The following is a 15,056-nucleotide window of genomic DNA, read 5'->3' as shown; positions in this document are numbered from 1 at the left end:
TGGTTGCTAATACATTTGGTACTGGTGAGTGCATTAGCATTTTCCATATATATCACAATGTTTCAAATGAGAAGAAATTTAAAATGAAAAATAAGAAGAATTAATTTTAATTAACACTTCAATTTTTAATATATCACATTTTTTTGTTAATAATTAATTAAAAAATCTAACTTTTTTATGTCGCATGACAATGATCATATAATCGATGTAAAATGTCTTTCTTAATCGTTGTAAAAAAATTATGTAATATTACTCTTAAGACTGATTAAGCGTGATGTATTAAAAATTGAGATTTTAATTTCAATCATAATTTTTTTCTAATTATTATCCAACAATTAAAATTAATTTTTTTCATTTTTCATTTTATAATTCTTCTCATTTGAAACATCCTCATCTCTCTCTCTCTCTATATATAATCACACTACCACATCGCTCACAACCAATCCTACAAAGCCCACAAGAATGGCATAAAAAATGTCACTCTCAAGATTTACTAGTATAATTATTTTTATGAGTTAATTTAATTTAGAGAATGCAGTACTTACTCTTATAGTATCGTTGTTGATTTTGTTCAAGAGACTTGAAATTCAATCAATGGATTATTATTCAGTTATAAAAACTTACCATATCCGATTATCAATCTTTGTGCACCAAAGACAAAGAAATATATTCTCCCATCATAACCTGCGCCTATATATATATATATATATAATTTTAGCAAGAAAGAAGTAACAAGTTATGCCAAAGAAAATAATTTGACAAAAAGACGAAAGCTGGCAGACCAAGCCCCACCACACCAACAACCATGTGCTTTATTTAATTTTCGACTATCCAAGTCCATTCCCACTTTCAAGCGTAGTATTTCGTGTCTTTCTAAATCAGCAACACCTTACATTGCACTACAAAGTCATAGCTGATTTCTCAGACAGACAAACACACACACGTACGTTTCTGAATCATAGGAAATGTGTCCTCTCAGGTTTATTCTCATATTCCTGTCGGCAACACTTGCCGGCTTCTTGGTCCTTAGAAACCTTAGATCTCAACCTCACACCACTGATGTCACTGAGTTGGAGGACGCAAACAGTGAAAATGAACACACCACCCTAACCTCAGATGCTGCTTCTCCTTCCTTAAACCATGCAAATGCAACTTCCAAGGTAGAAACAACCCTTTTCCACTTCTTTCTATTTGTGCTTGAGATTTTACAAAAATGTTTTTTCAAAAAAAATCCTAATGATTGGTGATTCATGCATCAGGTTTGGGGTGCATTGCTATCTGGGTTCTGGACCTTCCTTGACATGGCTAGCGGTCGCTATCTTTGGAAGCACTTGGTCTCATCCTCTTCAACAAAGCCTGAATGAACGGTTACTATGACACACACAGACACATATATATACATATATTTGCTTTTAATGGTGATAAATTGATAATTAATCATAACATAGTTACAATAATCATGATTCATGACATGCATGTGGTTTAGACTTCTCTTCTAGTAATTGCTTCTTGCTTTTATGTAGTTGGTGCAGTATATAAGTAGTTGGTTGGTAGATAATCATGGCTCTTATGCAAATGACCAGGGATTTCACACTGAATCTGTATATGAATGAACATATGCTGAAAGGGGTGAAAACTTTAAATAAATCGATATTTTGCAGATTAGTCTTTGGCTTTCTGAAATTACCCCGGTTCAAAAAAAAAAGTTGTAATGGAATACGGCTTTTCTCCTCTGGAAACTGGTCTTCTTCTTTTTCTGATATTTTACAAAATTTCCATTTTAATATAAAAGGTTGGTTCCTTTAGTCTACTTTTGCCACATTGTATGACAATTTAGAATGAGTGAATGGCTACAATAAATGTTTTTTTAATGAAATTTATAGACTAAAATAAATGCTTGCAAGACTTAACGGGCATTTTAATCGGATACACTACCAATCACCTATTAAGGATGCAACTTGCTTCATCCAATTCAAAGAAAACATCTTTTCTTTTCATATCATACAAGGGAATTTGATACTTTAATCCAAAACTATTCAGATTTATAAGTTTTTTTTTTCATTTATTTAGTGTTCAATCTTTCTATTCTTATAGGATATGAGATTTTAGCTCTTACTTATACTCTAAAAATTACAAATATTTATTCTAGACATTTTGTAGTGCCAAATACTATTATCTTTTATTAAAATTGGTTTTAGAAGACGGGTTATTAGAATTGGTTTTGGAAAAATATATCCCATGTAGACAATTTTGGTATTTAATCTTATTATTTTTATAGAATATGAGACTTTATCTCATATTTATATTCTAAAAAATATAAATATTTATTCTAGACTTTTTGCTGTGCGGAGTACTATTGTCTTTTATTAGAATTTGTTTTGGAAGAAGGGTTATTAGAATTATTGCTTCATTTCTAAAAGTAATTAAGGATCTGTCTGATTTTCATCAGACAAATAAAAATTGTTCTAATATAATATCTGTAATTAAAATTAATTTAAATACACATCTCAATTTTGTTAAAATCAATTCTACTTAGCTTCAAAACAAGCTGATAAAAAAAAACTTAGCTTCAAAACAAGGCGTAACTAGATGTGAGTGTGACGAGTTGCTAGGGATATTGTTTGTGAGAATCATTATTCTAGACAGAAGAATAATGAGGTGTGTTTTGAACTTCAAAATATTAGAGTTAATTTGTTAAGATGAATTATGTTTCACTAATGACACAATTACCTTCAGAAGAAGGTCTTTGTATAAAAGTGAAAGCCGTACGCCAGATAAAGCCAATAAATTAAGAAACTAAACCATTTATATATAGTTTTTCTTCATAGGCAACTACATTCTCGTTATTCAGTCATGTCCTTAAAAACACGAGGAGCCACTAGAAACGGTTGCTAACCACTAAACATTAAAACTAAAGAAACATCTGCCAACAGAATTTGAGACACAGGACGTAATACAATAAGGTCATGGCATTGTAAAACAGAAGAAAGATAAGAGACAGCATTATTCAAAACAAAATTTCATATTATGTAATGCACAAATATAAGGCATGAGACATTAAAAACTAAGATAATGTTGTACTTATGACTGTGGTAATTGTTGTTGCTGCTTCTGTTGCTCCAACTGTTGTGATTGCTCTTGTTGGTCACCTTGCCAAACCCAAACAACGTCTTTAAGAGCAGGCCTAATGTCCTCCTTCAGTATTTTCTCATATTCCAATGTATCTCCATTTGATTTCTTCACCTCCACCAAATGCAAAAGTGGAGTAACCTCAAAGATCTCTGTATCAATGGATAAAATCCCCTTCCTACCTTCATGAAGGCCCTCCAATTTCAACAAACCTGCAGCCCTTTTCTTTATTTTCATCCTCATCTGCTTCGCGATTTCTTCCAGCCTGGAGATGATGACTGATGCCGGTTGTCTTGAAGTAAACCTTGCTTCCCTTTTCTGAATACTGTCTTCAAAGAATCCACAAAGATTAAAACCTGGTGAAAGGGAGATTATATCAAAGGCATTTATACTTACTGGCACAACTTGCTCTTCCCTTGCTTCTGCTGCTAAATCATCACTTTCATCACCACATTGTTCAGAATGATTTGTAACTGAAGGAGAGACACACAGGTTTTCCCCTTCTTGTGTTTTCTGTCTACCATTTGGCCCCTTCCTAAACCAAGAACATTGCTTAACCTTATCTATGGAAATCCTAGTTTCCGGATTCGGATCCAACATCTTGCGCAATAGCCGCTGAACACCTTGCGGGAACCAACTAGGAAATTTAAACTCTGCCTTGCTTATCTTCCTATACATCTCCATCATATTAGGGTCATGAAAAGGAAAGTAACCAGCCAGTAAGACAAACAAAACTACCCCACATGACCAAATATCAGCTTTGGCACCATCATAACCTTTCCTTTTGATGACCTCAGGAGCAACATAGGCTGGTGTTCCACAAGTTGTGTGCAACAAGCCATCTTGCCGTTTGGACTCGGCCAACGCACTTAACCCGAAATCCGAGACCTTCAAATTCTCATTTTCATCCAACAGAATGTTCTCTGGCTTTATATCTCTATGGTATACACCTCGACTGTGACAAAAATCCACTGCACTCACTAGCTGCCTAAAATACTTGTGTGCAACTTCTTCTTTGAGCTTTCCTTTGGCCACCTTCTTAAACAACTCTCCACCTTTAGCATATTCCATAACAAAGTAAATCTTACTCTTGGTGGCCATAACCTCAAAAAGCTCAATAACATTTGGATGCTTAACCAGTCTCATAACCGATATTTCCCGTTTAATGTGATCAGCTTGCCCATTTTTTATAACCTTATCCTTGTCAATCACTTTAACAGCCACACTTTGGTTAGTGATTGTGCTACGTGCATAGTAAACCTTTGCAAATGTGCCTTGGCCTAGTAACCTTCCCAACTCATATTTTTGCATCAAGATGTTTGATGTGTTCTCCATAGGAAACATTGAAGTAGGACAGAAATAAAATACCACTCCCTCACCCAATTAAAATTTCTATATGATAGCAAATAAGCTATTCAACCGTCTTCACGCAGGTAATGTACTAACACAACAGGCACAACAAAAAAACTTGTGTTGTGCATCAAGGAATAGTGAAAGAATGAGCTAGAGATTTTTGCTCCACTATTACCAAGTATTAAGCAGGGCAGTGATAGCAAGGACATAACCTTATGGATTTCAGAGACACAGCACATCTCTCAGCATCCCCTTTTTGTGTATATGACCTTCCAATCACAGCTGAAGAATATGTACATACATGTGTACCAAAGGTAGGTGAGGAACTTCAGAAGTATACTGAAAATTTTGAATCATTTTCCTGAGTGTAACCACAGTCTGAACTCTGAAAAGCATATGTATAAACATTAATATTCAATTCAATAATTGTTTCGGAAAATTGTGTTTATATTTTATATTTGACTATCATCAAATAAAAATGAATACCAAAGACTAATACCCGACTTTCGAGTCAAGAGTTCATGACTGAATTGGAAGCAGTAACCAGATTCGTCCTCTCAAAATATATGATCTTTAAAACTTGTACATGAACATTTGATTGTAAACAACAATTGTTCCAGATATTACACTTGGATATAAATTGATTTCAAATTTAACACACACATACACGCATACAGAATGACAGTAGTATAATTATAATCTTAGAATCTCTCAATTACACTTTCTTCAACTCCATGATTGTTTGCAGTAAACAAATAAGTTTTGAACCTCAAAATCAGTGTCAAAGTTTCAATACCAAATTCACTTATCATTAGCTAGACGAATTTATGTGCCGAAATCATTTGAATATGTTGAAGTAATCCCACAAATTAAAGCAGAAAATAAGACAGAACCAAAACACCTAAACACATAAATAAATAAATGAAAAATAATAAACCAAACCTTGAGAACTGAGATAGAGCAGAGGTAGACACGGTTGTAGCTGCACCAAGCCAGAGAAAGAGAAACAATAGAGATTTGATGATACAGTGAAGGGTTATAAGAAGAAAATAAATATATTAATTAATTAATTAATTAATCAATAGAGCTATTACTCGTTAGTACTTTCAGTACTTAGCATTCACATTATATATTCTTGTAGTATTTGGATATTATTTTTGATGGTGTGCTATTTGGCGATTACAATGACCACCAAATAAGACATAGGAAGTAGAGCCAAACACGTGTAAGCACATTAATGCGTCACGAGCAGGGGTTCAATCCTGAAGTTTCCACCTCTTGCCACGTGGCTGGTTATTTTGTTTATAGGAGTGGTCGCAAAAAAGGTTGATACCGCCACGTTGGCATGCACACCCGCCACGCCTCCATGAATATGATGATGATCTCGTGTTGATTTCCTTTTAAAAAAAAAGGCAGGAGATTGATTTGGACCGAATAACCGATATACTTCATAATTCTGTCTTATTTTTATCCCTAACAATCAAAAGATAATATTAATATTCAGTGATATTTGTAATTTTATTATCTTAAAAAATAAATTCTGACAAATTCGAAAAATAAAAAAGCAAGATAAAAAATTATTTCCGTTAATAATTAAACTTAAGTAATACTCAAATGATTCAACCTTAATTTCAACATAATAATCATTTATATTCAATCATTTGATTAGCGAGATTTATAATAATTTTTACATTCCTTCAACCAACAAAATTATACCTTCTTGACACTCCATGATTCTATTTGATTAAGGAAAAACAATTAAAATAAATAGGATAAATAAAAATAGAAAAAGTAAATAAAAACATGCAATAAAAAATGGAATGAAAATAAATGTGTTTGGTTATGAGATAAATAGGTAAATAAGTGAAAAATACAATCAATATAATTAGTAGATCTCACTTTTTTTTTCCTTGTCACATTTTTCCTGTTTATATATTCACATTTTTTTTATAAATGTTAAAAACACACTCTTTTGAATATATTTTTTCTAATCTATTAAAATTTATTAAAAATGACAATTTTATGAATCACACTTCATATATAATTATTTTCTCTTTAATTTTATGATTTTCAATATATTTTAACCAATTAGAGAATGTTATCATCACTTCTCTTCATGTCTACCATATTTCTCTTTCACCAAACAAAGGATAAGAATAGGACTATATTCACTTTACTATATCGATTGACTTTTTTTTTTTTTTTTATAATAAATAGACTATATAAGTATTTTTTTATTGACAATGATCCTGCTCAAGGTAAGATCACTATGAGTTATATATATCCCTCTAAGTATTTAATATAGTTGTATGTTATATGCTGAGGATTTGAATTTCAGATTACTAATTAAACTAAAATAATCTTACACTGATCTACATATTTAGTGACAAATCCATGACTCTAAGGTATTTTTAAGAAAATAAAAAATTATTATTAATATTATCATAATATAAAAATAAAGATATAAATATTAAAATCAAGTATGTAGTGAGTCGAAAAGGAAATGAAATATCCAAGTAAATAAAGTATAAAAGTACCTAGTGAACTGAAAAGATAACCAAATGTAAGGAAAAAAAACTAGTTAATAAAACAAAATTTGACAACAGTTGAAAAATTGGAAGTAGCGAGTTGAAATTATAAAAAACAGAGGGACAAAAAGGATAACAACAGGTATATACTTATATTTTTCTCACTCAATTATACTTAAGTCTGCCATGCACACACTTGATGATAATAGTTTTTCTTAAATATATTTTGATTAGTAAAGTGGAAAGAAAGTGAAGAGAGGAAGGGGTTTAGGAATAAAAAATCTTAGAACTTTTAACTTGGCATTATTTGAAAAATGGCAGTGGCTATTGAAATGGGATCATAAAGTATTGTGGTTGGTTCTAAAGGGTAAATAAGATGGGGGAGGCAGGAGATGGAAAGACATGGATAGGGGAAGTTTTATTTGGTGCTTGGCATGCAAGATATTAATAACTTGGAGCAGGATCACCATTTAAAGTTCTCAAAGACAATCCATAAGAAGGTAGGATAGGGCAAGAAACTTTATTATGGCATAGCATGAACCATGGGTGGTACAGGGGGGTTAAATATGTGAGAAATTTCAAAGATTATATAAATTAAAATAGCAGCAAAGAAAAGAGTTAAGATGGTAGATTTAGGGAATTGGCAGGAAAGGTTGTGGAGTTGGAGTGGGAATAGGAGGAGGGCTTTGTTTCAATGGGTGCAGAAGTAACTGATGGAGATGGTAGAATTTGTGAGTCAAACTATAATGGTAGAAGGAAAGGAGGATAAATAGGTGTGGAAGGTAGAAATATCTGGCCAATACACTGTTAAAATAGCTTACAAGACAATTATGGCAAACAGAAGAGAACTAGAGAATAAATTTTTGAGAAAATGTGGGCGAAAGGTATATCTTAATTAAAAGGTGCATTCTTTGTTTGTGTAACAGGAAAATAATGAAACAAGCGATCGAGGTGCAATGTAAGAGATGTTGATTGGAAGTAGAAGATCAAAACATATATATAGTCTTTGAATGCAAGAGCACAGGTACAATTTGGAATCAAGTTAAAAGCAAAGTCTGTCAAGTTAGAGGCGAAATAATTTTGTCTCTAATTAGCGATGGATACATACTTACATCTCTAGACATTTTTGTGTGACAACTATTTAGCTAGTGATAAAAATGATCACTTTTAGAGATGCAGAATGTCTGTGGCTGATTCTGTTTTTATATATAGTGTTCAATGTCATGACATCTCATCTTGCGATATCATAGTGTATCATGTTCTATCATCGTGCATCCATCAAGTTTTTTGTCATTTTTTTTACTTTATTTATGTATTTTGTTGTGAAACTTAATCACTCTTATATTATCTTCTAACGCATGAATCAATTGCCTTAAAATTGTTCTAGTTTAATTATATAAAAATCTTAAATTCAAGTTTTGAATATACAATTACGATAAATATTTAGAAATTTATTATGAACTCATAATAGTGTTATTTGTCTTGAACACATACTAATAAAGGATATTGACCCGTGTTCTATAAAAAAAATGCCTACCCTTATATTGAAAATATTATTTATTTTAAGTGATAGTATTTTAAAAGATATTATCATCTTCATCTAAGTTAATTGTGGCTTTTACATTGAGTATTTATTTTTTTATCCATTTCAAAACTATTTGTTTAATTTAATTTAATTTAATTTTTTGTATAGTATATCATATCAAATAGAAATATTATGTTAAAGTAAATGATATTTTAATGTTATTGTAATTGTAATTGAAATTTGAATTTGTTTTTTAAATTTTAATTTTTGATGCACCACATCAACAAAGGTAATGTGTCTTGATTTTAATAATTTATTTTCATAAATTCTTATCAATTTTAAAAATCTTCTGCATCTCTTTAATTTTTCCTATTTAATAGAATAAAATATTTGTTATTAATAATAAAAAAATGCTATTCTTTCTAATTTGATTTAATTTATAAAAGTATTTAAACTTAAAATGTGTATAAATTTATTAGTATACACTTAATCCAATGGTTTGATATGACCAACCCGAAATGTGCCCAATGTCCGATAGAATTTTTAAAATCATATCAACCTAAAGCTTTATAACTGGTTTGAACTCTATTTTCCCCCCTCAAATGGAAAAAATTTCGCACACATGGAGATAGACGTAGATTTGGGAATTTGATTGGTTTCACATGGTGGCTTAGTTAAAAACCTGCATTGTAATATAATTGATAGATCGTTGACACTTAATTTTTAGGTTTTTTTTAAAGTTAAACAAATATTTCTTAATTTTTCATTGGATAATAAAAATATATTTAACACAATTGTATATTTACTATTAGAACTTAAGATCATTGGTATAGGAATAATTTTACACCAATTGATCAATATGTTTACTGATAAATAAATGAATTTTAAGTAAAGGAAATTATTTATTTATTTATTTATTTTATAATCGCATTGAGATTTGAGATTATATATTATTATATTCTACTCAAATCTTTCCTCCGTTAAATGGACTATACTAGACTAAGTCTTGCTTAAGCCCAAACTAACCTGTTTTATAATCTCATAATCTAAGGATGGCATGTTAGTTTGTTGTAGGATTTTTCCTTTAGATTTGGCTGATCTTTATATAAGACAATAAACTTACATGTATTTTTAAAAATTCTATAATGGAAAAGATTGATAGATTCACAGGCTAATGGGTATCACTAAACACGTTAATATGCTTAATTATGAGATAATATGGGCTTACTTACCACAAAAGCATATTATATTTTATAGTCATTATGAAAACCAAGTCATATAAAAAACATGATGGTGTAATGTTATATATATATATATATATATATATATATATATATATATATATATATATATAATTAAGAAGAATAATATTATTTATAAACAAATCAGTAATAAGCTTTTATAAAAACCAACAATCTGTCCCATTTAATTAAATTTACTTTATAAAAGATTGTACTTAACCTTTCTACTAATTAGGCTGAGTCAAGGTAGACTTAAGATGGGTCAGGTTGCAAGTCTTTGATAGTCAAACTAACTTATTTTCACTCCTAACTATTTTTTTTTAAGAAAGTAGCGTATGGCTAGTAAAAAAAAGAGTAGAATATTAATTAAGGGATAATTCCTCTACTCGTTAATTATTTGGAAGCAGCCAATAAATATATATTAATAAAGAGAGTGGAGGTATAAGTTGTACCCCTACAACTCACAGTAACATACAGTTTCAGCTTCCTACAGTTTATAATCAATAGTCCCATCTTTTATGAGCAATGCAGTCCAATGTGTTGTTCAAATTCGCATTATATATATATATATATATATATATATATATATATATATATATATATATATATATCGGATGCTTGATATGAGTTGTCGCATGTGTTGTGGGTATTTAATTGTTCTAAGGAAGAAAAAAAAAGCAACTAAATCCTTATATTGTTTCTTCCTCTTCTTTTTGATGTCCTGCATTGGGGTTTTTGACTGATCTTAGCTTGTGTATTTCCTAATTATATATATATATATATATATATATATATTTTATGCATTATATAAAAAAAATTCTTGCTTATAAATGCCGCAAAGATTAAATATGTGGGTAATAATTATTTTTGCACAAAAGCTAAAGTTCATTTTCTACGTGTTGTCTCTTTAAGAATGAAAACAAAGAAAGCATGATATATATGGCAATTAAGAACATAAGATTTAACTACCGAACTAGACAATTGTAACAACTTGGGATATTATAGATTTCATACAAGAACAATTTTCACGTAATACTTTGCTGGTAATCTAGAAGAAGAACAAAGATTCATTGTCTTGTTACGTGATTCGTTCGTTACTGAAAAAAATTAACTATCCGTCGCTTTCCCTTGGGAAGGGGACTTTCTAATTCCTAATTAAGTTGATTCCACTTTTTATCATCGCTGCTCTATCGATTGATTTTTTGTTAGGTCGTCAGATCACAACTCCAGAGTCTGATTTAAGTTACTATAATATGTTATGCCGTTAGCATGTCATAGTTCATATATCTCAAAATTGTGCCTTCTCACTTTGCACTTTTGCGGTTCTTTCAACTCATAAAAATGTTAACATTCTATTAAATTACAAAAGAATTGGTGCTAACAGTGATTGGGATGGGCTAACCGACGTTGTTTGTTGGGCAACTGCTATTTGGGAGTGGGTAACATGCATCTTTTGTTTACTCTCTTCTGATCTTTTAGGCGGCAACTTAATAGATCGAGTGAGAAATTTATATGGTATTAATATAAGACAAATTAATAATATTATTTGTACAAACTTTTCTGCAAATATAAGACAGAGGGGAAATGTGCATAGTATATATGAAGGGCGGTCAACGTTATAGAAAAAAAGTAATTAAATATATTTTTATTCCCAAAAAATTATCAAATTTTTACATTTAGTTCTTAATAAGTTTTTTCTTGACTTTTGATCTCTCATTTTTTTTTTCATTTCGTATTTCGTCCACTGTTGTGTTGCCTTTTTTAAGTGGTGCCCACTGAAAAAATTTCAGATTCTTCTTTTGGTCTCTGATTTTTATTTTTTTATTTTTTTTATATATAACTACTACCAAGAGTCAATGTAACAACAGACCAAATACAAAATAAAAGTATTTTTCAGAGACCAATTAAAAGTCAAGAATTACTTCTATATTAGTGACTAAATGTAAAATTCGATCATTTTTCAAAGCTCAAAAATCATTTAAGCCTAAAGAAATTTTTGTAAGAACAATATAAATTCTAACTGATATAAATTTTAGGGTAATTATTATAAAAATAATTTAATGATAATACACTAACAATACAAAAGAGTTTTATACGAAAATCCAATTATAAATTACAGTTAAAATGATTTTTAAAATAACTATTGTAAAAATTATCATGTATGTTAGTTTATAATTTGATAATAGTATGAAATTAGCTATTTTACACCATTAATATATAACTTTTTCTCTTATAAAAATAAACAAAGTTACACTAGATGACAATGAAGTTTAACACGGAATGAAAAATAAAAGGAATGAAGCGTAAAAAGAAAAACTTTACACTACTAGAGAGTATATTATTTATTTTTCAGTAAAAAAAAGGTATATTATTTATTTATTTTTATTCATAACTCTCACTAATTGCTAAAACTATTATATCTATCATTCTTTAATTATAAATTTATTAGCCTTAAAGAGGGGAACGAGGAGTGGATCCAATAGTTGACAAAAAATATATTAAAATATAGAAAGAAGACCTGACACAGCACGTGCTTCGAGAAGGAGTAGCACGTGCCCATCTTCGCCTTCCATTCATTAATTAGAGTTGGTATTGCCATACGTCATGTTTTTCTTTGCTTGTCTTGGCATTGCTCTTGAGATGGATCAGGGATAGTTAAGAAGATATTTGTATTCAAATAAATAATTGCGTAACGCAATATCAAACATCTAATAATCCCACAGTGAAGGGAGATTTTATAACCTTTGGTTATACGCATATATATAAGATTTATTGTGAGACTAATTCATAAGACGTTGTTACAACTAAAATGTCCTTCCAGTTAAAAAAGAAAAAAAAACTCTACAGTGTAACTCATTCTATTTGATATTAGCATAGAAGAATTTAGATTAAGATGTTTTGTTTTCGTAATAAAAAAGTCAGCTTCATTTAGTTAATTAAAAATAATAAAATGATATTTAAAATTTTATTAATTAGATTTTTCATATAACTTTTTAATATTATTATTGAAATATGTGATTCTTATAACATGATGACTTTAGTTTCTACATACGTACTTTATATATAAGCATCATTATTCCTTATTCATATTATATTGAACTAACTATACATTAAGAAAAACATTATACCAACTAACAGAAATGCATCCTTTTTAATTGGTACTGAAAAGAGGATATGAATATAGATAAAGAAAGAAAACAAATAGTTTGGTTGATAAATGAAATAATAAAATCAAGTGAAGAATGTGTGGAAAATATTTAATACTAAAATGTTAACAATTTTCTATCGCCAATGCAATTTAACTTTTCAGTCTAGCTAGGGTTTCTCTCACGACAGTATTCTAGTCAATCAAATATAAAGTTTTAAAATTATGGCTCAAAATTCGAGTAAATGAGATTATAAAAAGAAAAAGAAAAAAGTTAGTGTATTGCCTTGATTAGAGCCTTGTATTTCACTTCATCATTTGTTCATTCCTTACATTATATATGATACAATAAACAAATCAAATCGATCTGACTTGATTCTAGGAACTATAAATCTATCAGCAATTAATCATTAAAGAGTCATTTTATTATCTTTACGTGAATTAAGCGCCATTAACTAACCTGCCACACAATTGTACATAGTTGACTTCCTTTTTCTTTATTTCTAATATATTCAACGATCCAAAATTCCACTGGAATGTGGAAAATCACTCAAACATACACAAGCCACCTACTACCAATACCCAACCCTCATGTTATAGATTCCCTTTTCTAACTTAAACAAGTATTAAACTACTCTTTCACATCACCAAAACCCTTTGAACATGTCTCTATTTTACACTTTCCCATCTTCAACACATACTCATATATACATAACAACATACACACACTATTCTCATAACCTATAACTAGTAATATTAAGGATGTCATCAAAGCCTTCTAACATTGTTGTACAAAGGAATCATCAGAGGAAAGAGAAGGACACAATGATGAGCCTTGATCATAGTAAGCTAAAAAGAGAATTGTCCAATCTCTCCAATGAAGCCTACCATGTTGAATCTTCTTCAATTCCCTTTGTGTGGGAATCTCAACCAGGAACTCCAAAGGTTAGATTCAAAGAAAATTCTCTCCCTCCTCTCACACCACCACCATCTTATTTCCAAAATGCTACCAAAAAAGCCACTACCAAGGCCAAGAATAAGAACTCACCTAAATCTAGCTTCTTGCAAACTCTATTCCCCAAACGTGCTACTAGAAAAGGTGGTGTTCCTCCACAAACTGGATCTCAAAATATTTGGTCTTATTCTTCTAATTCTCCCTCTTCTTCTTCCTCTTCTTCGTCATCATCTTTGTCATTCTCTTCGCCACGGCCTACGTCGTATTCAGTGCCATCTTCTCCGATGATACACTCGCGGAAGGGTGAAGAAGATGAAGATCTGTATGAGGTGAGTAGTTCGGGTTTGTGCTTTGGTAATGCCAGGTCAAGAGGGTGTTATTCATCCATGTTCAAGAAAGTACTGCTTGGAGATTTTCTGTGATGTTGCATAGGCTCATAGCTGCCTTTTCTCTATGGTTGTTGTTAATAATGTGTGGCTAGTTGGATAGATTGTATGTGCCAAACTGATTCTTAAAGTAATGAAGTGCATCATATCTTTAACTTCCTTATCTATATGTTGGTTCCTTCTTTCTTGTTTTGATTTCTGTTAGAAATCTCACAAATGATAATAATGTCATCAAATTAAATTAAATATATAAGTAGAAGTAACCATTACCTGACAAGTCCGTGTTGTAGGATTAAATTAGACTCAAATTTAACTTTTAAAACTTACAAGTTTCAAATTTAGAAATGTATGCAGTACTAGCAATAGTATATATATCTTTATGCTGGTACGTATGCAAGCCTAAACCAAAAAATCATCATCATCACCATCCATATGTAATACTTAAAATAAACATACTGCATAATATATCATGGCTTCCAATCTTCCAATCAAACGAGACATGTTTATGTTAATTGAAAGCTCAATCCTAAATTGTTGTTGCAGATTTCAGTACTTACAAATGTTGTTGTAATTTCTCCTCTCATCTATCTCCACTTTGATGGACCCATTAGATCAGAGTCACCTAAAGTTTTAATACTTACCATGAGAGGCAGATTTCAATACTTACCATGAGACTTACAAGTTTTAATATACTAAAAGTTAACCTAACAATCTGCGTCGAAACACAGAAGAATCTTTCTACTTATACGAAAAATTGATAAATTGAAAATATCGGAAGTTTTAGTGGCTTAGAG

The 15,056-nt window shown here is 30.3% G+C and overlaps 3 protein-coding genes across 3 annotated transcripts; 2 read left to right on the top strand and 1 right to left on the bottom strand.

The window, feature by feature from the left end:
* The first annotated feature begins 866 nt into the window (after positions 1 to 866).
* Positions 867 to 1,747, top strand: LOC114371800. The gene is made up of 2 exons (XM_028329134.1): positions 867 to 1,160; positions 1,260 to 1,747. Exons 1-2 carry the CDS (start codon positions 966 to 968, stop codon positions 1,362 to 1,364), a joined length of 300 nt encoding a protein of 99 aa, XP_028184935.1. The 5' UTR covers positions 867 to 965; the 3' UTR covers positions 1,365 to 1,747.
* Positions 1,748 to 2,879: 1,132 nt separating this feature from the next.
* LOC114397157 (CBL-interacting serine/threonine-protein kinase 10-like) lies at positions 2,880 to 5,582 on the bottom strand. The gene is made up of 2 exons (XM_028359272.1): positions 5,425 to 5,582; positions 2,880 to 4,867 (listed from the first exon to the last, which is right to left on the bottom strand). Exon 2 carries the CDS (start codon positions 4,471 to 4,473, stop codon positions 3,082 to 3,084), a length of 1,392 nt encoding a protein of 463 aa, XP_028215073.1. The 5' UTR covers positions 4,474 to 4,867; positions 5,425 to 5,582; the 3' UTR covers positions 2,880 to 3,081.
* Positions 5,583 to 13,582: 8,000 nt separating this feature from the next.
* On the top strand, positions 13,583 to 14,429 carry LOC114397149 (putative protein TPRXL). Its single transcript, XM_028359265.1, has one exon. It carries the CDS (start codon positions 13,684 to 13,686, stop codon positions 14,296 to 14,298), a length of 615 nt encoding a protein of 204 aa, XP_028215066.1. The 5' UTR covers positions 13,583 to 13,683; the 3' UTR covers positions 14,299 to 14,429.
* Positions 14,430 to 15,056: the final 627 nt, after the last annotated feature.

Source organism: Glycine soja, chromosome 2 (assembly GCF_004193775.1).
Source record: "Glycine soja cultivar W05 chromosome 2, ASM419377v2, whole genome shotgun sequence".
Taxonomy (NCBI): Eukaryota; Viridiplantae; Streptophyta; class Magnoliopsida; order Fabales; family Fabaceae; genus Glycine; species Glycine soja.
This window is presented reverse-complemented; position numbering and strand designations above follow the sequence as displayed.

Bases quoted from the DNA above. Each gene is read 5' to 3' on its own strand.
- LOC114371800 (XM_028329134.1), top strand. From the start codon at position 966: ATGTGTCCTCTCAGGTTTATTCTCATATTCCTGTCGGCAACACTTGCC. The intron at 1,161-1,259 runs GTAGAAACAACC...TTCATGCATCAG, and splicing joins ATGCAAATGCAACTTCCAAG to GTTTGGGGTGCATTGCTATC.
- LOC114397157 (XM_028359272.1), bottom strand. From the start codon at position 4,473: ATGTTTCCTATGGAGAACACATCAAACATCTTGATGCAAAAATATGAG.
- LOC114397149 (XM_028359265.1), top strand. From the start codon at position 13,684: ATGTCATCAAAGCCTTCTAACATTGTTGTACAAAGGAATCATCAGAGG.